Source organism: Carlito syrichta, unplaced genomic scaffold, assembly GCF_000164805.1.
Source record: "Carlito syrichta isolate Samal-C Ts95f unplaced genomic scaffold, Tarsius_syrichta-2.0.1 Scaffold287805, whole genome shotgun sequence".
NCBI classification, from domain to species: domain Eukaryota; kingdom Metazoa; phylum Chordata; class Mammalia; order Primates; family Tarsiidae; genus Carlito; species Carlito syrichta.
In genome coordinates, this window is record NW_007231901.1 from 120,917 (window position 1) to 147,658 (window position 26,742).

General features: G+C 40.7%; 1 protein-coding gene across 1 annotated transcript in view; it reads left to right on the forward strand.

Annotated features, from left to right (window-relative positions):
• The window catches only part of PCNX2 (pecanex homolog 2), a 284,046-nt gene that overhangs the window by 55,043 nt on the left and 202,261 nt on the right, over positions 1-26,742 (forward strand). Inside the window, exons 12-14 of the mRNA XM_021709971.1 lie at positions 5,111-5,282; positions 13,258-13,368; positions 14,448-14,539. Coding sequence (XP_021565646.1) covers positions 5,111-5,282; positions 13,258-13,368; positions 14,448-14,539 — 375 coding nt within the window. The remainder of the gene's footprint in view (positions 1-5,110; positions 5,283-13,257; positions 13,369-14,447; positions 14,540-26,742) is intronic.

Here is a 26,742-nt window from a genome sequence, read left to right on the forward strand (position 1 = left end):
TCTCGACCCCGCGGGCTCAGGTCATCCACTCACCTCAGCCTCCCAAAGGCGCGGGATTACAGGCTGAGCCACCGAGCCCGGCTTAATATATTATTATTAAAGTCCATGTTGTACTGAGGTTTCCATCATGTTTACCTAATGTCCCTTTTCTGTTGAGGAGCTCATCTAGGATACCATATTACATTTAGCTTTCGTGTTTCCTCAGGCACCTCTTGGCTGTGACAGTTTCTGATTTTCCTTATCCCTGAAAAAAATCAGTTCGATTCTTAAAAGCAAACAACCAACCAGGTCTGGGAAAGCTTAAAAAATTGGTGGATGAGATGAATACTGGAAGCGATGAGGATCAGAGATTGGAAATATAGTAATAGCTTTTGATGACCTTGACAGCTTTGAGGAGAACTGGTCAGGCATCCTTCAGTTGGGATTTGCCTGATGTTTATCTCATGCTTAGATGGGGAGTATGGATTTTGGGGAAGAAGACCACAGAGGTAAAGTGTTACACTGATCACATCCTATCAGAAGTACATATTATCAGCATGACATCACTTGATGCTGACCTTGATCACCTGCCTAAGGAAGTATTCATCAGAGGAATGATTTCGAATGATATAAAATAATTCCTCAATCCTCAATCCTAAAAATAAGAAGAAAGTCAACTTAGTTTTAGTGGAGCTTGATTAAAAGTCAGTCAAATAATATTTCATTGTATATTTATTTTACTTTAAAAAAAGTGCTCTTGAAAGCAAAAGCCATTCTAAATGGCCTTCTTTCAATTCTCAAATACTGAATTTCTACAGTTAATTAAAAGTAGAATGTAGGTCAGGTCACCACTCTTCTGGATGCCTTTCACTGCCTTTGAGGAAAGGCTGAGAAAGTGGAAGACATGTCGACTAGGAGGAGGCAGAAGGGGACACCCCAGACAGCACTCTGTGAACACTCCGATGCCCACCTGGCCGCCCCCTTGTTTGGACAACTGCATCTGCCCATTGGTCAAGGTGCGCATACCTGAACATTAGGAAGTTTGACCTAAAATGAATTATTCTGGAGAATTAAATCATAAACCTAGCTTAAAGAATCTCATTTGCCTATATCTTTTCAACTTTTAAAGTAGCCTATCCAATTTCTACCGTATTGAAACTGAAATCGCATCTTCAAATTAACCTGTCAAGGATTGTTTAATCCTTTGGTTGCTGCTGAGCCTCTCTACTGTTTTCTCTAAAATATTTTGGATTCTCCTGAGTACACTAAGTGTGGACCATGGAGTACTTGCTGTCAAGTGGACAGAGGGTGCTCCCCTCCCCCAGCTGTTCCATGTTTGCTTCACCTATGAGGGGACCTGGGGGCACGAGTGTAAACATTTGGGGTGATTCAACCAGGTAGGTGAACCACTAAAGCTAAAGTAAAAAAGAAATCCTCAATGGCCATCAAGAAATAATGTTTAAGTAAGTGAATTTACATCATTGTGAGGAACTCTCAAACACAGCAAACCCTTGTCACAGTGACGGGGGTCAGTGTAGGTGACCACAGTGCCACAGGACAGCAGCAGAGGGCTGGGCAGACCGTGCTTGTTTTTTCGACACCCTTGTAGATCAGGAGCCCTTTTTCTCCACCCAGAGTCCTTTTAGGAAAAGCCAACACCCCCAAGTTGTTGCAAAGCTTTTTCCACTCTCTCTTTGTTTCACATGAATCTTGTCTAAATTCTGTGTTTAAGAGTGATGATTATGAGTGAAATTTAGGTAGGTCAGACTGAGTCCCTGGGTCTGGAGCATCCAGTGCCAAGTGCATGCCTCCCCCAGTCATTGTGGGAGCCAGACAGCCGGAGTCCACCTCCTTGCTCTGCAGCGTTTTCTGTCTGTGAGACTGGGGCAGTTTTTTTCATCCTCATGCCACACTTTACTCTTGTCAAAATGAGAATAGCTTGGCGCAGTGGCTCATGCCTGTAATCCCAGCACTTTGGGAGGTTACGGTGAGAGGATTGCTTGAGCCCAAGTGTTTAAGGCCAGCCTGGGCAACGCAGTAAGACTCCATCTCTACAAAAAGTAAAAATAAAAATAAATTCGCTGGGCATGGTAGCATACACCTGTAGTCCCAGCTCCTTGTGAGGCTAAAACAGGAGGATCACTTGAGCTCCGGAGTTCAAGGCTGCAGTGAGCTATAATCACAACACTGCACTGTAGCCTGGGAGACAGTGAGACCCCGCCTCAAAAAAAAATTGTTTGTTTTTTTTTTTGAGTTGGAGTCTCACTCAGTCGCCCAGACTAGAGTGCAGTGGCCGCTCCCGGCCCCCGCAGCCTCGACCTGCTGGACTCCGGCGATCCTTCCGCCTCAGCCTTCCAAGTAGCCGGAAGTACAGGCATGTGTTACCACACCCTGCTGATTTTTTGATTTATTGTAGAAATGAGGTCTCGCTGCCCAGGCGGGTCTCGAACCCGCGGACTCAGGCAATCCACTCACCTCAGCCTCCCAAGGCACGGGATTACAGGCTGAGCCACCGAGCCCAGCAAAAATTGTTTTTTTAAATGAGAATAGTATGTGCTTCTCAGGGTATTCTGAGGATTAGCCCACGTAAATACATTTGAAATATTATAAGTAGAGCCACCAGTGCTTGGGACGTAAGAAAGACCAGATAAACATTAGCAGTTGTCACTGGTGTCCATTTCCTCATTTGCCAAAAATACAAGCTGGATCTCTGACTGTGATCGAGATGGAAACATGTGTCCACTCCATAGGTGTGAGCTGCTGCCCCTCTGCCCCATGGAATGAATCCTGGAGATGGTGCCTGCTGTGGGACTGGGAGAGGGTAGAGGCAGCCTGGCCTGGCTGTGGACAGCCCCCGGGTCAGTCCCCTCTGAGGCCCTGCTCTAGCCAATGGGCCTGCTAGGTTCTCTCAGTCGCCTCATCTCCCTTACGATAAAAACCTTTTTTCTCCCCTTAACAACAAGACAACGTGGGAAGCTTCTGACCATTTCACTCTCTTCCTAAGGGGCTAATGAGGCCTGATCACCTAACCCCAGGCACCACTGCTTTCCACAGGAGGACTCCCAGAGTTTTTGTTAGAATCTCATCTTGCTCTTCCTCTGCTCTGCAGACAGCACTGGGCGTGAGTGGTGCAGGGAAGTGGGGTGATGGGAAATGTCAGTATGCACATCGGTCTGCTCTCCTGCAATAACCTCGCACGGTGGTCCTCGGCTGAATTCGCTTGGTGCTCCCACTTGCATTTTAAGGTGAAAAACAGATGGGGAATGACGGAGTCCAATGAGTTTTTTTAAGCAATGATGATCAGACTTCACATGGTGGAGCGAGTGGAATTCTTCTATCGAAAAAATTTAAAAACTCAATCCTTGGGGTTTTGATATGAACCCGCATGTGAAATCAGGAACTGGGGAGCAGGGGCGTTTTATTAGTAGGTGTCTTAGAATGAAGGGACCTGAAAGTGGTGTATGTACTGCGGGGCCAGCCCCACAAGGGTCGTGAGATGTCCTGAAGGACAAAAGGGCCTCAGCTTCCTGGGCTCGACCTGCGGCCCGGGGTCTTCGGCCCACCCGGACCCTGTCAATCAGGTGGGCCTCCAAGGCTGACTCCCAACAATGTACCATGTATTAGCAGTAGGCTTAGAATGGTTTGGGGACAATGTGGTGACGTAGGAACATGCAGCGGGGCAGACTCTCTGGAAGGATGCTTTAGGTTTTGTTTCATAAATTACAAATACAGAGAAAGCGTTCCCATGCCCAGTAAAGTTTGACTTGGAAGATCCAAAACAATATCACAGACTTGTTCAAGGCCAAAGATTTTTCATTTCTAGATAATGTATTTTAAACCTATTCATAAAAGAACAAATCAGAGCGAGTGGAAGGTAACTATTTGACTGTATTTCCTAAGCTGTGTCAGTTTGAGGAAATGTCTCATATGTGTATTTGTATCCCACATAGGTATTTATACCAACAAATTTATTTTGCTTTTCACTTGTTGGATTTCACTTAGGCTTTAGTTTCAATTTTTAAAAAATGCAAACTATTTCCATACCCATTAATCTATGGCCCAGTTGGATTCAAAAGGAAATTTCAGAAGAGTGCATATATTCTTCCATACTGTGCCTGGACTCTGGGCCAAGCATAGTCAGTCTCCATGGACAGACTGTTTTCCTTTCCATTAAAAGATGGTCTCAGAATAGGACTATTTCCGTTAAAGTAGCAGTGGCGATTTAAATTGCATTTCTAAATATAACATGTTCAAGGCAGTTGACTTAAAAAACTCACATCTGAAACCCTATCAATTTAATCTTTACTTTTTACACCTAAGGTAGTTCATGAATTGCAAGGAATATTTTCCTCTTAGTTAATTTTTGTTGGTTTCTTGAATCTTATGAATTGTGCATTGATTTGTGAGATATAAATTCTTTGTAACTTTTGCCCTGAAAGTTGATGTTGTATCTTTTCTTTAATTTTTCTGTCTACTTAAGAATAAAAAGTATTTCTACTCCTCATTATAACAATATTTTGATAGCTAAGATGAAGTCTGCAAAGAATTTGGTACCCCTCAGGGAAAGTGCTGTATACGTAGTATAAATAACAAGATTTTAAAATTGAATTATTCTATTATGCTATGCTATGACACTTTATGCAATCTCTGCAGGTATAACTTGCACCTGTATTGTCTTGCTTTCTGCAATACTAGGAAATGAAAACCCACAATGCTTAATACTATTTCTTATTAACAGTGGAGCCCAAATGTAGAGCCAATAATGGTTTAAATTAGTTAAGCACTTGAAATGAACAAGATGAATGGAGGTTTCACTGTTGTTTCGGGAAAGCATCAGATTAGATCTAGATTTTCTCCAAGGATAGTAATTAAATTTTCAGGTAAATCTTGTTGCGATTGAGAGGCATAAGATTCTTTTTAATATTCTCATTCCGATTTGACGGAATAAGCAGCAGGCCTTTTTTCTTTTTTTTTTCCTGGAATTTTGTGTGTATGGGTTGTGGGAGGGGAGTGGGGAGAATGTGTTATAAGTTGTATAAGTTGTATGATACGGTGTAAAGTATTGACTGTGAGGCTTTTGCCATTTAATAAAAATAAAAGGTCCCATTCAGAAATTGTGTTTGTTTTCTAGGGACACAACCAAATCATAACATATAGCAGACCAACCTACTTTTGTGTGCTGTGTGGCCTTATTTTGCTTCTTGATACAGAGGCCAAAGCCAGGCACCCTCCCGGTTACGTTGTATATGGCCTGAAGCTCTTCTCTCCAGTGTCCCTGCAGTCAGCTAGGGACTACTTAATAGGTGAGTTAATTTGGGGTTTGTGGGGAAGAACACACGGGAGGGAGCACACGCCTTCCCTTTATCTTCTGAATGCCTAACTGGAGAAGCCTACTTGCTTGATTGCTGGAAGAAGAGATGTGCGTTTCCCTCTTGGTTTCCACATCTATAGAAGACTGTCTGAGAGCCCAAGTCCCAAAGCATCCAACAATGGAATTATTTTAAAGGATTTTGATGACCAAGAATTTGCAGCTCTGTGATATCTGAAGAATAGCCTCCGTGGTGCCTGCTGGGATGGTTTTGGTATCAGGGTGGCAGCATGCACAAGCATGGTTCTCCATCTAGGTGGAGTCCCAGGTACTCTGGTCACCCAGTCTTCCACGGTACCCTTTGCTTGCCTTGAGGTCTAGGCAGTGTTTAATGCAAAATGTTTCATTTAAGCAAGCCATCTGCATATCATAATGAATTAGAACCCCAACACTGAGCCAGACCCTTGGCTGTTGGAGAACCAGCTTTGCTTCTTCACTCAGTGTATCACATTGAGCACAATTCATCTGTAATAGGAGGACAAAATATTACCCACCTTGGATGCTGTTACAAGTTTTAAATGCATGAGTATACTTGACCATACAGACTGGTGTCTGACACCAGGCATTAGCTATTATTGTCGTTATTATTACACAAAAAGGCTGTCCCAGTATTGACCTGCAGCTCTGAAGACTTGACCGCAGATGTTTGAGAATACTTGCCATGACATCTAGGGATTCACACACCTGCTGGCTTGTAATGAACTGTGATCACATTGACCAACTGAGTTCACAAAGGGCAGCTATCAAAAACACCACCCCTGAGTCTCTTGCATGCCGTCTGGAAATCTTACTCAGGAGACTGCAAAAGCCTTAAGACCACAGGATTCTTTCTCCCACTCCCATGACAGCCCTCTGAATCTCTCCAGTGGAACTGGGGAGGGTGCCCAGATGTGGTGTAGGCTTTCTCAAGGTGAAAACTGTGGTTGGCTTCTCACTTCCCAACTCACCTTTTCACTTCACTTCCCTTCCAATGACCATCTCCCCTTTCCTCTTCCTGCTGGATTGGTAGCTCGCTCTTGACTCCCCCAACCTTTCTGTGTACCATTAGCACTTCTCTTCCTGTTACCTCATCTGAGGAGCTGAGTAGATTCTTGATGGCCAAGGTTTTGGCACCCTGTTTCAGAGAACCTCTGAGTTCAACTAGCAAACAGAACCATGTTATGTTGAGGGAAAAAATTGGAATAGATCCCGTGATTAGACTCCCAGTCAGTGCCTTCCTGCCCAAGAATATCTGCTTCTCTTCTTTCTGATATTTTTCACTTTACTTTTTAATGTTATTTGAAGTTCTATCAATTGGATTATATACACAACAAGAAAAGCTGCCAGGCATTTTTACCTTCGTATAACTTAGATCGCCCGTCTTCCTCTTTAAATCAGCTGCAGTGAAAATGTGTTTGAGGAGATCGAGACATTTGGGTTGGCATCATTGCACACTTTGGAGAACCATTCTCTCCTGTTCCTTTTTGCAAACAGCAGTGCTGGAGTCCAGAGCTGAAGGGCACAGGCAGACCTGGGGATGAGAGGGCATAAAAGGATTCTAGAAATGTCCAGGAAACATCAGTCTGCATTAAAATGTTGCCTTTTTTTCTGCACCCCACACGCTATCCTGGGTACCTGGTGACCATCTTTTCCCCAGATCTTAAGTGTGAGTTATTGTTGGTAGAGTTTCACCTCTTACGGGCCACAAGGATTTGTGACCTGAGTTGGAGCCTTAACGATTGTGGCTCCTTCCTATCTCCCCCGTTCATACCGAATTCCTTCTGCCTCACAACCTGTTCTGTTCTGCCACCTCCCTCACCCTTAACTATGCTAGCTAATAATGCCTCATTTCGCTAAGTTTCGTCCCGTCTTCCTTCCTCTCACATAGCCCTCAATGCATTTTACAGCAGCCTGCTTGGATGTGTGCTCTTGGATTAAGGTCTGTCTCCCTCTTTAGCTTATCTGCCCAGTAAAGGCGAGGCAGGAATCCTGCCTGCTTTCTTACCCCCGAACCCTCCACAGTGTCTGGTATCTGCAGGTACTAAACAACATTTGTTGAAAGGATAAACTAATGAACACATCATACAAAGAACCCTTGGAACGCTTCCCATTCATAAATCAGAGAAGGCTAGAATCCGTTAGGACTGTGCAACTTAGCCCTTAGAATAAATGAGGACTCCACGAGCATCTCTTGCGGATGATTTGTAAAGAAGAGAGTTGAGGGAAGACGAGCATGATGTACATGCTGTTTACAAGTTGACTTATTTTTTTATCATATTTTTATTTTTCTACTATAAAAAAGTCAACTCTATTGAATAGGTGTAGTTGTCTTGGCATGGGAAACTTGTAACAGCATTAGAATGTGAGATGTTATAAAGGCTCAAAAAGGAAGACCTTAATGTACTTTGTAAAAGCCTAAGATTTTACTTTCAGCAATACCCTTGTGCTAGAAGATGCAATTTGCTATGCCCATTCTCTTTTTATTTTTCTTCAAATCCGTTTCGTTAGAGATCGGAAAGGGAGCGCTCTTATCTTTTTCGCTGGAATTCTCTCTCCTTCATTAAAGCTTCTGCCTAATACATATTTTTGTGTGCTTGTCAACAGTGACAAGTAAAAATGGCGATAAATAATCCAGCAAGCCGACCAAATGACTTCTAGGGTGAAGATAAATAGAAAAACAGAACAATAGCAATCCCTATGGCATGAATGTGCTAAACATACTAATTTGCACTAAGCAAAAAAACGGTTGTGAAACAAGTTTAGAACAAACGGGAAAGAGTGGAAGAAGATAGGGGCTTATACTCTTTTTCTGACTTTATGAGGGAAAACAAGAGTACTTCAAAGTTATTTGTTATTTGTGCACCTCCATTCTCTTCCCTCAACTAGTAGGGGATCTAAACCGTTTATAGCTGCTGCCGTTGGTACATTAAAGGGCTAGCAAGGAGAGAAGGAAAGAAAGGTAGGCGAAAACAGAAGGCTGTTAAGAGGAAAACAAAAGTGTATTTAGTTCCTAGGGTTACCATAACAAAGTACCCCAAACTCGATGGCTTGAACAACAGAAATTTATTGTTTCACAGTTCTGGAAACTAGAAGTTCAAAATCAAGGTGTCTTCAGGGCCATGCCCTCGCCAGAGGTGCTAGACAAGGACCTTCCAGGCCCCTCTCCTTGCCTTTCGGCGGCCTTCTTTTTCCTGTATCTTCACATAGTCTTCCCTTGTGCATGTCTGTCTTTGTATCCAGATCTCTTCCTTTTAGAAGGACACCAGTCATGTCGGACGAGACCCAGGTGGGCCCTAGTGCCCTTGGCTTACTTTGATCATCTGCAAAGACCCTGTTTCCAAATAAGGACACTCTTACTGGGGGTTAGGACTTCAACATTTTTTGTGGTAGCAATTCAGCGCATAACAAGGCGCGTTTAAGAAAAAAGACAAGAGAGAAGCAAGACCTAAGTCCACGTGACATTGTTTACCCTCCTGTGGCCAAAGGTGCTCCTGTGCTTTTCACACATCTTGGGTGGAAGCGGTCCTTGTCTGGCAGGTTCCAGGAAATGTGGATTGTTTTCTATGATGCTGTTTGTTGCACCGTCTCCACTTTTAGTTTCTGCTTGGCAACACACCCTGTTGGAGGAGGACGAAGCAGGAGAGGAGGAGAAGCAGGGAAGGAGTCAGGACAGCCCGGTATCTGCAGCTCATTCTGCCAACCTAGACAGGAGGGATTGAATGCCCGAGCCAGCGGTAGGAGATGAGTCAGGTGGACTGGCAGGTGGCAAAGAAGAAGAAGCTCCTTGTCATACACAGTGCAAGGAGAGGAGCATCTCAAAGGCAAGAAGACAACATCAGATCATAGAGGAATAGAAGGAATAGAAATTATAGTGAATTGAGGAGCTAGATACATGGAGAGTGATATTCTAATATGATTCATTGTTTTTAAAAAAGAAATGAACTGCCAGGCTCGGTGGCTCAGCCTGTAATCCTGCGCCTTTGGGAGGCTGAGGTGAGTGGATTGCCTGAGCCTGCGGGTCCGAGACCCGCCTGGGCAGTGAGACCTCATCTCTACAATAAATGAAAAATCAGCTGGGCGTGGTAGCACGTGCCTGTAATTCCGGCTACTCGGAAGGCTGAGGCGGAAGGATCAGCCCAGCAGGTCGAGGCTGTGGTGGCCGGGAGCGGCCACTGCACTCCAGTCTGGGCGACAGAGTGAGACTCCGACTCAAAAAAAAAAAAAAAAAGATCCCTCATATATATTCGGAATATATTCAGAGTACACTGTATACTTTCCTGTCATTATGAGGAAAACATTCTTTATTTTTATGACCAGGAATAAGGTGAAAGAAAGTCCTTCTTCATCAGCACTAGTTTCCTGTACTGAGTCAGAGACTGGTGACCTCTAGGCTGGAATTTTAGCATGCCTCCTAGTGAGACTGGCTGTGTAATTATCCTACAGATGAGAAAGCCGAGGGGCCTTCAGTTCTTGGTAACATATTTCGAAAGGAGCACTTACAAAACTAGAGTGTTCTCCGAAGAGTGTAGATGCATGGGCTGCCCCAGGTCTGGAAACCGGATTGATGGAATTGAGGAGTCCAACCTGTCAAAGAAACATGTGGGTGACAGAGGTACAGGCAATCCCTTCAGTTTTCTAGAAGGCTGCCAGCTCAGAGGGGTGGGGGAGTGATCTGTGTTGTAGCTTATTAACTAGTCCCAGCACATGGCAGGTAGATTGCAACTCAGTGTGAGGAAGACCTGTAAAATGGTTAGGGTGAGGGCTGTCCTGCAGTGGAGAGGGTGGCTTAGTGAGGCAAGGAGTCCCCTGGCATGGAAGAGATCGGGCAAGATGAGACAGCCTTCGGTTGTAGCCCAAGTGCACGCGCTGGGCTATTACCCATGATTTGCTGAATAGATTCCAGTATTTGGAATTATCAAATGGCCTCTGCTCTGTGGTCCTTTTCATGTCTGAATATTGCTGTTCTGGCTTAGTCCTTATGACTATAAACCCCTGCCCAGGATAACGCAGCTTCAATGATGTAAACCTTAGAGATAAGTGAACGTTTTGAAACCGGTTATTTGTTCACACCCCCCGGCCCCTTCCTGGAAACAGACCTCCCATTTCCATGTCTTGTATAAAGGCTCGTTTCCTGGCCTTAGCAGTTCATATTTGGACTATGAATGAATGAATGAATACCAGACATGGCACATCGAAGACACACGATGTGTGTGCTCACAGTGACTCTGTAGGCTTTAGTGTTATTTCTCTATTTTAATGCATGCTTGCCCCCCAGAACCTGCAAATATAGTAATTCATATTATTTACATTTAACCAAAGAAGTACACTTAAGATACAATATTTTTATTTATGAACTATGCTTGACAAAAAAGGGAACTATACCAGAAGTTTCTGCATTGATGGTAATTCCTAAGGAAAATAATGTGTTAGGAAGAAGTGAGAGAAAATTATAGACCCTCTTAGTGGCATGATAAAAAAAAAAGTGTTTGTTCATAGGGAACATTGTGAACAGCCATGGGGACTCTGATTTTTTTTTTACTTTTGAAAAAAAGGCAATAATTTTAGCAATTTCAAGGGTAGCTTTCCAAAAGCCCTACTGATGTACCAGTCATTTGGCTGCTGTTTCATTCATGTGAATGACCACCTAAGAGATAAGGTCCATGGACTCCATCTTCCTCCCATTCCGCCTCCACGGCTCTTAAAGACTAGAGCTTCCCTCCTCCAATATCTTCTATAGAAGATCTAGTGTAAGGGCCTCCAAGCTGACTGCTCTTTTTCCTGTGCTGTTTCATTGAGTCCTAATTCTACACCCACAGCCAGAGCATCTTCAACGACTTTTCTCCTGCCATTATTCATTGTGTTTCAGTTCTTTTCACTTTTTCAGTTTTTGTTGCATTGGCCAATGTTATTTCCCACAGGAAATACCTCTTTACCCATGATTTGCTGAATAGATTCCAGTATTTGGCTGCCTGTAAATTTATTTCACATCCAGACTTTTCACTTGTAGTTCTTCATTCTTGGTGTCATTTTTGTGGTGCACGTGTGCGTACACACACACACACACACACACACACACACACACACACACAGAGAACACTTGGGAAGGCAAACTAATAAAATCACATTGCACCTTCTTTCTGCCCCTGCCCTGGAATTTGAAGATATAGCACGGCATATAATCATCATGGGGGTTTTGAGTCCCAAAGATAAGAGGAATACTCACTTTGCTTGAAATTGTGTGGATTAAAATTTCAATACTCATGTCTCTATGTTCTGTAATTAAATTTGTACTTCTTACATATTTCCTTTCATATCTCTGAGTTCCATTCATAAAAACTTGACAAAGAAGTTATGCTTTACATGGTTATGTCTAGCATATCAGTACTTGTATATTACTGCTTGCTTTGATTGAGAAATGAGCTGCTTTGGGATGCTTTGCTCTCTTGCAATATAGTTGAAATCTTGCCACAAAAACCATGACAACGAAATCACCATGTGTATCAAAACATAGCTCCAATCCAAGCAAAGGCCCCCTTATCATAGCCATGAGCATTACACAAAATTACTTTCACAAAGAGTTGGAACAGTCTCTTAGTACTTTGTCTCATACTTCCTTTAACCAACTATTAAAGAGGATTTCAGCATGTTTTGTGGGAATGTAAGTCAACCCATAACAAGGAGCACTGAGGAAAAAAGACATGAGAGAAGCAATAACTAACTACATGTGACACGGTTTTACTATCTTGTGGCCAAAGGTGCTATCTTGCCTATTTTAACCAAAGAACATTAACCAACTATTTTAACCAAATATTAGAAGAGAATGGGGTATACCAATACTCTCATTCCTATACCATCACTATAGAAAGTTTACATTTCTCATTTTTAGCTGAAACACCCTTCCTTATTATCCCTACTCCCATTGTTCCCTGTGGTTTTATATACGGTTTTAGGACATAGTTCAAATATCTAGACATACTGGATTTCAGATCAAATTCCCTTAGTTTTATTAAGTCTACCAGTATCAAACTTCATTTGACACTCTACCCAATAATCTAAGACAGAAAAGAAGACAGATGTATTACAGCACTCCTAGTGGGAATTTCTGTGTTTCTATGAAAGCCAGCTTGAATAGAATTAAGCAAGAGACAATGATAGGAAAGTTGCCGTACATGCTGCTCTACTAGTTTTTTCCCCCATAAGAAATTATTTCTCTGGAACATTGAATTATAACCTACAAATGTTTTCACCAGTTGTGTAATTGCATTGCTAGGATGATAGGAGGTAGCACAGTCTCCCTCTCCTCATCCAGGGCCACCTTGATCTACCAGGTGACATTTCCTCCTCTGCATCCTGTCACATTGTCACAGTGTGCTGCAGTTGTTTGGTTAGTTCCCACCCTCCCTTCCTCCTCGGTGAGAGCCTTGGCTCTGACTGAACACTAAGTCTCCAGTTGGTGTTTAGGGTGTAATAGACTGAGTTATTGAAGTGTTTGAGATTCCAGAGTACAAAGCGAAGATCCCCCTGGGCTCTGATTGCTGCTCCCCTGCCCATGCTGGAAGAAAGCCTCATAACGACTCTCCTGTGTTTTTGCGTGTTCCCATAGTGTTGCCTGGTTTCCTTCTCCCCGCCTCATCTCGCGCAAATCCAGGTCTACTCTTCCAAACTGGAGACTGGTCTGCCATCACTCACCACCCCTGAGGTCTTGGCTCGGTCCCAGACCTGTGTGCATCCCTTTCCCCGGGGTCAGCTCTGCGTTATATCCTTGGGTCCCTGTCCATCTCAGCCTGGTTTCCTCAGTCGAGAGGAGTCTGGGACTGCCTCTGGTATTCCTGGTGGGGGGGTGTCTGGAAGGGGAGGGAGCCAGCACTGTGGTGGGAGCCTTGGTGACAGTTACCACATGCTTATCATCACTTGTGTGTGTTCATTTTCAGTCTTTTTGTATTGCTTTCCTGCAATTTCCCTTCTTGGGCTCTTTCCACAAATCAACACTTTCTGCATTTATCTTTTGGAACAAACAGACATGCTGTTTTTTGGAGGTTCTGGTAAGTCATTTACGGTCTGCTCTTCCTCTCAGGAGTCTAAAGTTCAGATCAGGGCCAAATAGCTTAGGGCAGGGGATAAGAGGTTAGGTTTTCCTTCTCCTGAGCACTACAAGATTTCGGTTTGGGTCAGTCAGTGTGATGATGGGCCCATCCAGAATCACGCAGCCAAACCGGAAGTGGTCCGCTGAACTTGGTTGAGTGCAGCAAAGAAACAAGAGAGTGTGGGCTTCTCTGCTATTTAGAATAGGTTTGAGGCCCTCTGAACAATACCTCAGAAAAACCATCTGTGTGCGTGAGCAGATGTGAGAGGGTATGTGTGTGTGCGTGTGTATTTGAGCGGGCACATGTATAATTCTGGGAAGGCATCAGTGTGAGTCTGTGAGCGTAACAGTGCGTATTGTGTGTACATAGGTAGATACAGGCGAACTGTGTCTCTAAACAAGCACTGCGACTCTCTTTTAACGTAGTCCTTTGGATTCAGACCAAGCTGGATAAAATGCTGACCTGGAAACACTGCTCAGTTTACTTTTCTCAAAATGGAAAGAAACAGGGTGGCTGTAAGGGATTAAATGAGATAATGTGCACAAAGCAATCACTGTAACCACCTAGTCTCACACACACACACACATACACATGCACGCACGCACACTTACTACATGAGAGCACTTGCTCTCCTCTCTCCTCTCTTCCTCTCCTCTCTTCCCTCCCGCTCTCCTCCCTTCCCATTCCTCCTTCTTCTTCCTTTTGCCCCTATCCAGGATCTTTTCCTTGCCTGCAGCTTTCAGCTGTAAGCCAGGAGGCTCCCTACCTCCATTCTGACACATTCGCACAGTCTTTTAAGGACCCTGAGAAGGCTTCTTTCTAAATGCTTTCCTCTTGAATTTATAGTTAAATGGTAAGTCTCAGCCTTGTACCTACAAGCTGCTCAGTACCTTTTGAGGGATCCCATAGATTTCTTCTTTGCCGCCTCAGCCGGCATCTTGTATTCAAGGCTACAGCTGTCTCTTTACTTTCTTACAGCATGTGTTGATTTTGAGAATGGACAGTCTAGAAAAGAGCTGTTTATGTTTGTGTTCCAGCCGTGTCTGGGATCACCTCTGCCGTCTACAGCATGGCCCGAAGCATCTTGGCCACTGCCCTGCTCTACGCTGTCTGCTTCAGTGCGGTGAAGGTAGGTGTGAGGACTGTAGGCCTCTATTCTTCTCAAATTTATTCAATCAACTTATTTTTAAAAAATAAATGAATATTTCCTCCAATTGCAAAAAATTTCTGAAACCACGCCTCAAGATGTCTGGTTTGTCCTAGTGCACAAGCTCCCTCCCCTCTCCTGGCCCAGCATCCCCTCTGCAGACATCTTTGCCAAGGTCAGTTACTGTCGCTGGAAGGGGCAGCTGTTGGACATGGACGTGGCCAACAGAACCCATGGGTTACCTTCATTTCCTGAAATACCATTCAAAAGACACTACGGGGATACAATTGCATAAAGCTATATGGACAAGAGAACAGGACAGGATATGACAGCCACAAAATGTTAGAATCTAGAAAACAGATGGACTGCGCACTTATCCAGATGGAGAAAATGGAAAACTAGCCTGGCAGCAAGGATAGCCTAAGATGACGAAAAAGCAAGATAAATATTAGCTTCAGGAAGACAAAAAGTTGTATCAGTAAAGAAAGACAATTGTTGTATACACATGGCTCAGCTGTGAACTGAGTTTATATATTTATAATGATCTGAATAATCGTCACATAATCTCTATCATAGAAGGATGAGGAAGGTGAGTGTGTGTGTGGGGGGGGGCTCGAAATCCCTTCTTCCATATTAGAAAGTCAGCAAATAATATCTAAAATATATTTTTAAATCAAGAAACAACAAATCAGGCGGGCTCGGTGGCTCAGCCTGTAATCCCGCGCCTTTGGGAGGCTGAGGTGAGTGGATTGCCTGAGCCCGCGGGTTTGAGACCTGCCTGGGCAACTTGGCGAGCCCTCATCTCTACAATAAATCAAAAATGAGCCGGGCGCAGTAGCGCGCGCCTGTAGTTCCAGCTACTCGGAAGGCTGAGGCGGAAGAATCACCGGAGCCCAGCAGGCGAGGCTGCGGTGGCTGGGAGCGGCCACTGCACTCCAGTCTGGGCGACAGAGTGAGACTCCGACTCAAAAAAAAAAAAAAAAAAAAAAAGGAACGACAAATCAAACATGTAATTTGTAAATATGGAGATAGATAGGAGAAGAAGAAATAGCTGAAAGCTACTGGCTTCAGAAAGCAGAAATTGGGGTAGGGATTGGTATGGGTAGAGACCACCACTGTTTCTTTTCAGTGTTGTAGAACTATAGGGTAGCCATAAGGTCTGAGAACCACAGCACATGAAATGTTGTCAGGAACATCTTTTTTTTTTTTTTTTTTTTGAGTTTTCAAGCAGTTTACTTAGAAAGTAAATCGGAGAGAGAGAGAGAGAGAGAGAGAGGAGATTCACCTCCCCCAGGTAGGGGAGGGGGCCAAAGCTAAGAATACATGGCGGCTGTTGTTCCAAGAGTCACATGGAGACGGCAGTTTAACAAAGCAATGGCCAGGAACATCTTTAATCAGTAAAAAATAAATGACTATTATACCTGTTTCTGGACCTTATGGATATCCTACATTTAATATTTTACAACACAGTTACTCCTTTAATAAAATTAAATGTAATAAGAGTATATAAAAATAATAGATGTCTCAAAGTGTTTTAAATATAAATCACATACAAATTGCTTAACTCACTTAAAAAAAAAAACTTACTAAACTTATCAATGTCAGTGGATGAAAGATTGTTACTTATTTCCTTTTGTGGAAGAGAACAAATTCTAGAGTTTTATCTCTCAATGCTTCTCAGTAATCAATGGAGTAGTTCCCTTTCTCACTCCTTCCATTCCTTCCACGTAAATCTTTTCTTTCAGGAGGAAAATGGTGGGGGACTAGGGAGGAAGGTTCCTTTTTCTAATGCACAAAGGTAATTGATGTGCACAATTATATCATCAGTGCTTCTGGCGTTATTTCTTTTGCCCTGTATTCCTCTATTGAATCACAGGACCCCAGGTATTTCGTTCAGAAAAAGTACTTAAGTAGGTAATTTCTGATCTTTGTACCGCAAAAAACATCTCTCCGTTGTCTTTTGGTAAAACAACTGCCTAGAACATATTGGGGTCACGAGCATTTTCCTGCAGGAAACTTAATATATTGCTCTGTTGTGTTTCAGTATTTATTTATTTGTTTATTATTCATTCATTAATTTTTTAAAGTCAGGTTCAAAATTTAGCTTTTAAAAATTCCCAGTTTGGTAAATTTTGATGAATATATAATGGACGCTACAATCAAAATTTCCACTAACTCAAAGAATTCCATCAGATTCCTTTGTAGTCAGTCTCTTTCGGCACCTCCAACATCTGGCCACAGTTGATCTAATTTCTGCCCTTAAAACTTTTTCAGAATAAAATGTATTATGGCATAGTGTATATTCAATATTCAAGTTCGTGAATTTCAAGTATACAGTTAGATGTATTTTGACAGATGTATACAGTCAAGTAATCACCATTGCAATCATGATACAGAACAATTGCACTATTCAAGAATTTGTTTTCATGTTTCTTTGCAATCAGTACTTTCTCCACATAATGTTTTATTTATCTTGAGTGAATACCTAAGACTGAGATTGCTAGATCAAATATCAAATGGTAAGGTAACTTTATAAGAAACTGCCAAACTATTGTCTAATATCTGTACCATTTTTCATTTTTTCCAACTGCCACATATTCTTTGAGATTTCTAAGTATTCCAAATTTTTGTCAGCACTTAATACTGTCATTTTTTAAAAATAGCCATTCTTATGTGGACCAGCATATAATTCTGGTTTTCATTTGCATTTCTGTAATAATGAATAATGTTAAGCATTTTTTCATTTATTTACTTGACATTTGTATATCATCAGTGGTGAAAAATTTGTTCATTTAAAAATTATATATCTTATCATGGAGACAAAAGACATAAACTTTACATAGTTTAGATACAAGTCCTTAATCAAATAGATGTTACACTTTTTTTTTTTTTCAGGTTGTGGCTTGTCTTTTCATTTCATTAACAGTATTTTTTGTAGAACAGAAGTTTTTAATTACCATGAAGTTCAATTTATCTTATTTATTTTATGGTTTGTACTGTTTATATCCCATTTAAAGAATATTTACCTAAGCCAAAGTCACAAATACTTTTGTTCTATAAGCTTTATAATTGTAGTTCTTATATATAGGTTTGTAATCACTTTTGAGTTAAGTTTTGTATATGATATGAGTTAAAGATTAATTTACCAGGACCATTTCTTGAAAAGACCAGCTTTCCCATTGAATTATCATGGAGCCTTTATAAAAAGTCAGCTGTTTCATTGTTCTATACACCTGTCTCAATGCTAATACTATATTGTTGTGATTACTGCAGTTACTGTGAGTCTTGAAGTCAGATAGTATGTCTTTCAACTGTATTCTTCTTTTTCAAAATTGCTTTCATTATTACAGGTGATAGCTATTTCAAAATAAGTTTTGGACTCATTTTATTTTATTTCTGCAATCAATGTTGCAGAAATTTTGATTGCAATCATGAATTTATAGATCAATTTAGGAGGGAAACCAACATCTTAACAATATTGAGTTTTCTAACCCAGGAACATCGATAGCATTTCCATTTACTTAGGCCCTTATTAATTTAAGCTACAATTGTTGCATACTTAAAATTTTTATGCTGTTGTAAATGGTATTGTGTTTTATAATTTAAAATTCAAACTGTTTATTCGTAGTATATACTATTGATTTTTTAAGTACTTTGACTTGTATCTTACAACCGCTCAACAAAAGTATTAGTTATCGTAGTTCTTATTAATTTCTTTGAGATTTTCTACGATAGATGGTCATGTCTGTCAATAGATCCAGTTTTATTTTCCTTTCTAGTCTGTATGGCTTTGATTTCTTTTTCTTAATTTATGTCACTGGCTAGCATGTCCAGAGCAATGGTGACTAAAAGTGGTGAAATCAGACATCTTTGCTTTGTTCTCAATCTTAGGGGACATGTCTTTCACCATTGAGTACGTTAGGTGTGGGATTTTTTCTAGTTGCTCTTTATTGGACTGGGAAATTTCCCTTAAATTCCTATTTTGCTAAGTATTTTATCATAAGTGATGTTAAGTTTTGCCAAGTTTTTTTCTGCATTTCTTGAGAAGACCATATCGATTTTTTTTTAAATGTATTGATTGGGGAATTACATTGGTTGACTGTTGAATGCTGAACCAATGTTGCATTTAAAGGATCGGTTCCAGTTTGTCATGATATATTTTCCTTTTTCTGTATTACTCAATTTTATTACTAATATTTTGTTGAGAAACATTATGTCTATGATCATACTGTTTCTGGTTCTCCAATTTTTCTTCTATTTTTTTGTAATGTGTTGTCTTGTTTTAGTATTAGGGTTATGGCCTCATAAAATGAGTTAGAAAGTGTTTCCTTCTATATTCCAAAAGAGTCTTATAAACAACTTATGTTCCTATTGAACTTTTTATATAGTAATTGTTGGTTTTATTGATATCTTAAGATGTAATATGCATTATTTTATACTCTCTTAAACAGTTATCTTGAAAACATTTAAAAATCTTTAAAATTATGTTTTACTTAAAAAAATAATTTCTGCTAATGTACATTTATGTACATTCATCTTTCTATTTGCTATCATATTTCCTCTGCCTGAAGAACTGTTAGTAGTGAATTATTTTAGCTTTTGTCTGAAACCTTCCTTATTTTGCCTTCACTTTTGGAAGATATCGTCACTGGTACATAATTCTGATTGACAGTTTTGTTTTTTTCCCCCCAGTACTTTAAACATGTCCTATTTTCTTTTAGCTTATTTAATTTCTAATCAAAATTTGCTGTTTATCCAATATTTGCTCTTCTGTTAGTATTGTTCCTTTTTTCTATATCTGCCTTCAAGATTTTCTGTGTCTTTGGTTTTCAACAATTTGACAATGATGTGACTAAGTATATGGTGTTTTAAATTTTTACTTAAGGTTCTCTGAGCAGCTTTGATCTGTGCTTTGTTTTGCAAAGTCTTCAGCCATTTTTAATTCAAACATGTCTTCTTTTCTTCTTGGGCCTTCAGTTATACATATGTTAGATGATTTAACAATGTGCCATGTCTTTTGTATGATATATTGTTTTCCTCTTTTTTTCCCTGTGCGTTTTAGTTTGAAAAATTTTATTAACCTATTTTGAAGTTCACCTATTCTTTCCCCTGCTGTATCTCGTCTGATGATAAACCAAAGGAATTTTTATCTCATATATTTTTATGCCTAGTATTTATATTTGATGTCTGTAGATAATTTCTACTTCTTTTTTGAAATTACTCATCTATGCATGCATGTTGCCCAGTTCTTCCACTAGATTCTTTACCTTATAAATCCTAGTTATTTTAAAGTTGAGATTTTTGTTAATTATCTGGCTTGTTTTCAGGGTGTAAGCAATACTTTTGTGGATTTCTTTATCTGAAATGGAGGCGTCATCTGTCAGTGTTTAGTTTCGAGGAGAAAAATGATGAGACTAACTTGAATTTTTTTCCTCAATTATTGTAGAATTCTTTCTTACTATCTGAAGCATGAAAAAATCAGTAGACTGTGACAAGGCATGGTTTTCTTCCTTTAAGTTTTCTGTAGCACTATGCCCATTCTCACTTTTCATATTGAGGACTGTTTACAAGCCTGTTATTGCTTGGCTAATGATATTATTAATTCTCTTCTCATAATCCGATTTCATTTTTTTTACACTTCAACTTTTGCTTTCATTTCTTTTTTTATGATTTTTCTCTCTGTATATTTTTCCTTTGTGCTCTTGTACAGTTTCTAGAGTTTCTTGTTCAATAACAACAAAAACAAATATTTGTTGAGAAATTATTATGTACTAGGGGCTACACTAGTTATGTGTAAAATATAAGTATGAAATTATAAGCAAGTTAAAGACAGGAAATTATATATAATATTTATATGTAAATAAATAAATAAATATATATAGTAGTAAGAACACTTGACATGATCTATTCCTTTAACAAATTTCTAAGTGTTGTTATCTATAGGAACAATGTTGTACAATAGATCTCTAGAATTTATTTCTTGCATTATTTTATATATTTCATATACTTGACACAGAATAACTGTGAGATAAGTACTATTATTGCCCTAATTTTACAGTCATATATTTTATTTTCTGCATCATTCACTAAGTGGTTTACTGCTAAATGAAGGCAAAGTTTGAAATTTGACCTTCATATTATTTTCCCTTCATAATGTTTGCCTAGCTTTAAAGTGTTAACGTACCTTTGAATCTTGTTGAAACTTTAAATCAGAAGTTTTCTAAAAATTGCTTGTTTTTTGATTTAAATATGTGTCAGAAAGCATCTTTAAGTGGTCTCTTTAGAGAAATATCTCATTGTAAGGCTGCTTTTTGTTGGCCTTGTTTTTTTTTTTTTTCTTTCTCATCTTCACACTGAGAATATATCTTTGACAACCTAATTATGTCTCTTCAATCCACAGACTTGTTTTGTGTTTGGCCATTAGAGTGTTTAGAGCAAACATTTAAAATTAGGACATCTGATATAAAAATATGATTTTCCTACTTCTCTTAAACAATTGCAAGCTCTGGCAACACTGGGCTCACATTCCTATTTGGTAATAACCTGCTGACACCAAATAGTAACTCACAGCTACCTCAAGCTCACAGCTCTCATCACATCCTATCATTTTTTATACCTGACCCACTTAATGTGTTTATGTCAGCTGTCTGCTTACCCTGACATTAGACTTTTTGACTCCTGTCTTACAGTCAAGTAATCTGGCTTCTGACAGAAAATTTAAGGCTCCTTGATCAAATCTCTTCCGAGGTACCTTAGATCTAAAACACAGGAGGATAGGAAAACAAAACAAAACATGTTCCGGTAATATACTGCTAGTTTAGAGATCATTTCTCACTGGGAAGAATGTCTTATTGATGGTGTTTCGGGTTGTTATACCAGGAAGCACATCATAGGCAGCAATATTAATGGAATACCCAGGACAGTCATTATCCCTGTCCTACTCTCTTGGCTCTAACTTCCCCATTCATGGCCTGATTGAATAAATTCTATGACCTCTAAGACATCAGGGGTTGCCTCTTACTGCCAGTCTACAGACATGCAAGTCTAAGCGGTGTAGCATCTGCCAACTCTTTGGTCTCCCCTCACTTGCAACCCTCCACCTCTCATTTAGGTTATGTCAGCAGAGATTTAGCAAAATCTTTTCCTGATTACTTCCTTAATACTACTCTCATAGATGGAGAGTGGGAATTGGAGTCTTGTCAGACCCCACAGTCTTCTTTTAGGCATCTATACTCTAAGGTCTGGTATAAATTCTTCAGGGACTGTGGCCTGTACACAAGGACCTTCTCTGAGTCTCAGTGTGGATTTGGTCTTTTCTCTTTTTGAGTATTTTTTGTTTTGTTTTGTTTTTGTTTTTTGAGTTGGAGTCTCACTCTGTCGCCCAGACTGGAGTGCAGTGGCCACTCCTGGCCACCACAGCCTCGACCTGCTGGGCTCCCGCGATCCTTCTGCCTCCACCTTCTAAGTAGTTGGAACTACAGGCGTGCGCTACCACTCCCGGCTAGTTTTTGATTTGTTGTAGAGATGAGGGCTCGCCAAGTTGCCCAGGTGGGTCTCAAACCCGCGGGCTCAGCCAATCCACTCACCTCGGCCTCCCAAAGTGCTGGGATTACAAGCTGAACCACTGAGCCCGGCCTCTTTTTGAGTATTTAATTGGACATTGCATGGGCTTTAAGAAGAGGAAGAGCTAGTTCCCTGTGTTCTTAATGCCTTTTTGGGACCCCCAATACTGGGGTTCTGGGACCCCATACTTCTTTACCCTTCTTTGCAACCCTGAAGAGCAAACAGCATCAGATATAAATATCATTTTCTTTGGTTGATGGAAATGAGAACACACAAACCCTCTGTAACTAATGCAGAAGTAAAGAGTTCACATTCAGTGGTAGTTAACCTATGTTTATCTGTTAAGTGGAGACACTGTCAGCTACTGTAGAGATATGAAAGAAGGAATAGACAGTCCTATCTCCTCAGGAGCTTATCATGCATCAGAGATGATGACGTGCTGTCAATGAGCAGAAAAGGGGAAACCAGTCAGAAAGGTGATTGTTCAGCTGAATCTTCCAACTTTCTGTCATTGGGCTGAGAATACAGCTGTGAGTATTCAGTCAGGCATGCAAAACAGTTTCATCAGAGTTGAGAATGAATGACCACAGAAGGTGGAGAAAGTGGTAAGGAAATTAACCCACTAATGGCAAACGAAAGAGCAGATTGGATATTTGGACTGGATGCATAAAAATTATAGACATTTTTTAATGCAAGACTAAAAATGTATGCTTTTGATTCATTGGGGATATTGCATTTATAAGAACAGTGGTTACATGCAAGGAACGAGCTTACAGAAAAAAAGAATTCATCAGCTCTAAGATGTTGAGTGCCATGGATGAGCTGATGTCCCCGGGGGGGGGGGGATTAGACATAGTTTTAAAATGTTTAGCAAATTGATTTCCCAGATCACTCCTCACCTTCCTTGTTCTCAGTCAGCTGAGTTGTCCAGTTCTATCTCCCTGTCAAATCATATCTGCTTACTCTAACCTTTGACTTATGGTAAATACTGGTCTCATGCCTAAGTGGTCTCACGTCTGCCAACCCTTTGGTCTTTCCTCACTTGCAGCCCTCCACCTCTCATTTAGGTGATGTCAGCAGGGGGTTAACAAAATCTTTTCCTGATGACTTCCTTCATACACTACTCTAGCAGATGGAGAGTGGGAAACGGGGTCAAAACCTGCTTTTGAGCAGGTAAAGCTTAATTGATAGTGAAGAATAATTTATTGTTAATAGAGTTGTGATTGAATCTATGGAAGACAGAATATTCTTCAGTTCTCAGGTTGCTTTCCAGAAAGGAACAATTCATGAGACTTCTTAGGTCAATTTCTAAAATAGTTGTACCCTCTGAAAACCCAATTTATTTGACAAATGCTGAACACTCACAATTACCAGTTCAAATTTTATCAAAAGTAATGTGCATTTATGGATTTTTGCATGACTTTTTCTTGCAGAATTCTTGAGGGTTTTGGAAACTATTGAAGAATCTGGCATTCAAAAACACAGAAGTATTTTGAACTTTTTCTTAGTTGCTGGACAGGTGCTGTTATTACTCCCTTGCCTCTCCAAGTCTGGCTCCTCAAGTCTGATTTTCATGTCAGACATTGCTTGATCACAGCGTTTTTTTCTGACTGGGGTCAGTAGCACCTTGGGTTGCCCAGGTAGTACCATAAGTAGCCAGTACCAACTGATCAGAGCTGGCCCAAGAAATGAACTCTGGTTGCTATCCTGGTCTGATACTTCTGTTTATTTTTGTTTTCCGTTCTGTTTATCGCATGTTATAGGTGTAAGTAATTGTTGGATCAGAGTAAATAGATTCTATTTTGAAAACCCGCTGCTAACTCTGTGATGAAAATAAACACTTCGAGGGCTCTTGGGTTTACTTAGATGTTGAAACAGGCTTTTGACCAGGTGAAACTGGGGTATTTTAGGAAGGTTTATTTCATCTCAGGGAGGTATTGACTTCCCTTGCTCAGCACAGAACAAAGATCACTTGCAATAAATATATAGTCTGTTGTAACAGAATTGTAATGTTCTAGTTGTATTTTGAAACACCTTTTGGTAAAAATAGAGCAATTTGCATTTCTCCCTTCTCATTTGTGAGTCCTTAGTTTTCTGATGGTCTCAGATTGACTCTCCACTTTAAGATGCAGCACCTATTAAATGCTGTGAATTGAATGAATGTCGTTAGCAAATTGGCAAGGGGGTCCTTAGGAAACAAGAAAAGCTCAACCATCTTCAACCTAACTCCCATTTACCCAGAGCTGTGATTCCACTTCTTGTTTGACGACACTTTTGTTTATGCCTTTTATGCTTACTCTTTGCATTGCTAGAATTGATTTTTTTTCCTTTCATCTCTGCTGCGTCGTGATGGATTGATGGGTCCTTGCGAACAATTTCAGCATGTCAGCTGCCTTGCCAGAGACATAGTTCTCTGTATGGGTTTTGATATGTATTTATTTCCTTGATTTGTGTTATTATCACTTGGCAGAAGTAGATTGAGGGATTGGAGTTAATTTTGCCCTCTGGACTATTAATTAGGGAAGAAAATTTGATTCCTCTTTTAATTTCATATTCTCTTTGACTCATCTAAGATGGCAGCAAGTAACGTATAAATGGACTCTCTCATTGACTTAAATAGTATTTGACAGTGATATACAGCAACAACTGGAATATTTGCTCCCTGGAGAAATGGTTCAGTAGTTAATTAGCTGGGCTTTCTATATGTCTGGATAAACCACAATTTCTATTTTTTATTATCCCTTGCAAAGAAAGTCTATTTTATTGATGGCAAGGGGACCCAGAGGTTGAAGCACATTATTATAATTTAATGTTTCCCAAGCATCATTAACAACTGCTTGTGGGAGAATTGTTCCCATGTTTCTTCTAGCCACTACTGGATTGCAGTCTCAAACAATGGTGTTTTCCCAGCACTCCGGATTTAAAATTTAAATTTAATTATAGATATAAAACAAACTCATCGTTCTAGATATTTTTGGCACTGGAGTGGACCTTAGATATCCTTTAGCCCAATTACTTGACTTTATTATTTAAATTGAGGAAATGGGGGTCCAGAGAGGGATTAAGTCACTCATTTAGCATTCCACATCCCACGTCCCAGATTTGTGTTTTTCAGTCTTCCATCCGTGTCATCCTCCCTACCACACTTGACGTTGGAAAGAACAACTCACAGGCATATATAATACCTTGCAGATCAAGGGCACTTTAACTTACAAAATCATTTCCCTAGTGTTTCCTCGTGTATTCTTTATTATATCTCCATGTAATAGATGAGAAAGATACCAACATTTCCATTTTTCAATGGTGAATTTGAAACTCCAAGTGCTTAAGTTATTTGCCCAAGGGCCCACGACTAATCCACATTGTTTTTTTCAGTTGTAAAATGGACTAGCAATGCCTACCTTATGTGGATATTGTAAGAAGCAAATAAAGCTAAATGGATAATATGTGTAAAGTGCCTGGCTCAAGGGTTCCTGTTAGATGGTGCGGTAGATGGAATTCTAAGATTGCCCAAGACTCCTGCCCCCCTGATGGGTGCACCTTATATGACTTCCTCTTCTCCAGTGTAGGCAGGAAGAACATGGTATGTCACTCCTGGCAAATTTGAAGGGATTTTGCAGATGCAGTTAATGTCTCTAATTAAGTAATTTTAATTTTTTTTTTTTTTCAGTTGGAGTCTCACTCTGTCACCCAGACTGCAGTGGCCACTCCTGGCCACTGCAGCCTCGACCTGCTGGGCTCCAGCGATCCTTCCGCCTCAGCCTTCCAAGTAGCTGGAACTACAGGCGTGCACTACCATGCCCGGCTCATATTTTTGATTTATTGTAGAGATGAGGTCTCGCCAAGTTGCCCAGGTGGGTCTCGAACCCGCGGGCTCAGGCAATCCACTCACCTCGGCCTCACAAAGTGCGGGATTACAGGCTGAGCCACCGAGCCCAGCCAAGTAATTTTAATTTAAGTTAAAACTTAATTTAAGAGGGAGCTCATCCTGAGTGCATCTGACCTAATTAGAAGAGCCCATTGAAAGGAGGTTCAGAGGTCGGGGACAGAAAAAGTATCAAAGACTCTCCGATATGGAGCCTGGAAGAAGTGCACAGCTAGGTTGTTAACTGTTGCTCATGGAGGAAGCCCCACGGGAAAGACCTGAGGGCAGCCTCTGGGAACTAGAACGGGTCCCCGGGAATGCCAGCCAGAAAACGGGGACTGCAGTCCTACAGCTATAAGGAACTGAACTCTGCCAACCACTGGTGAGCTTGGAAGAGAACCCTGAGTGTCAGATAAGATCAGAGGTCCAGACAGCACTGCAGTTTCAGTCTGGTGAGACTCTCAGCAGGAGACCCAGTCATACTGTGTCCAGACCTCTGACCCAGGAACACTGTGAGATAATACATCTGTGCTATGTTAAGCCACTAAATTTTTGGCAATTTGCTACATGGCAATAGAAAACTAATGCCAATGGTAAATATTATTAGCATAAGCGGTTATGATGCTAATAACCACAATGGTAATAATAGTAATAATGGCTGGGCTCGGTGGCTCAGCCTGTAATCCCAGCACTTTGGGAGGCCGAGGTGAGCAGATTGCCTGAGCCCGCGGGTTCGAGACCTGCCTGGGCAACTTGG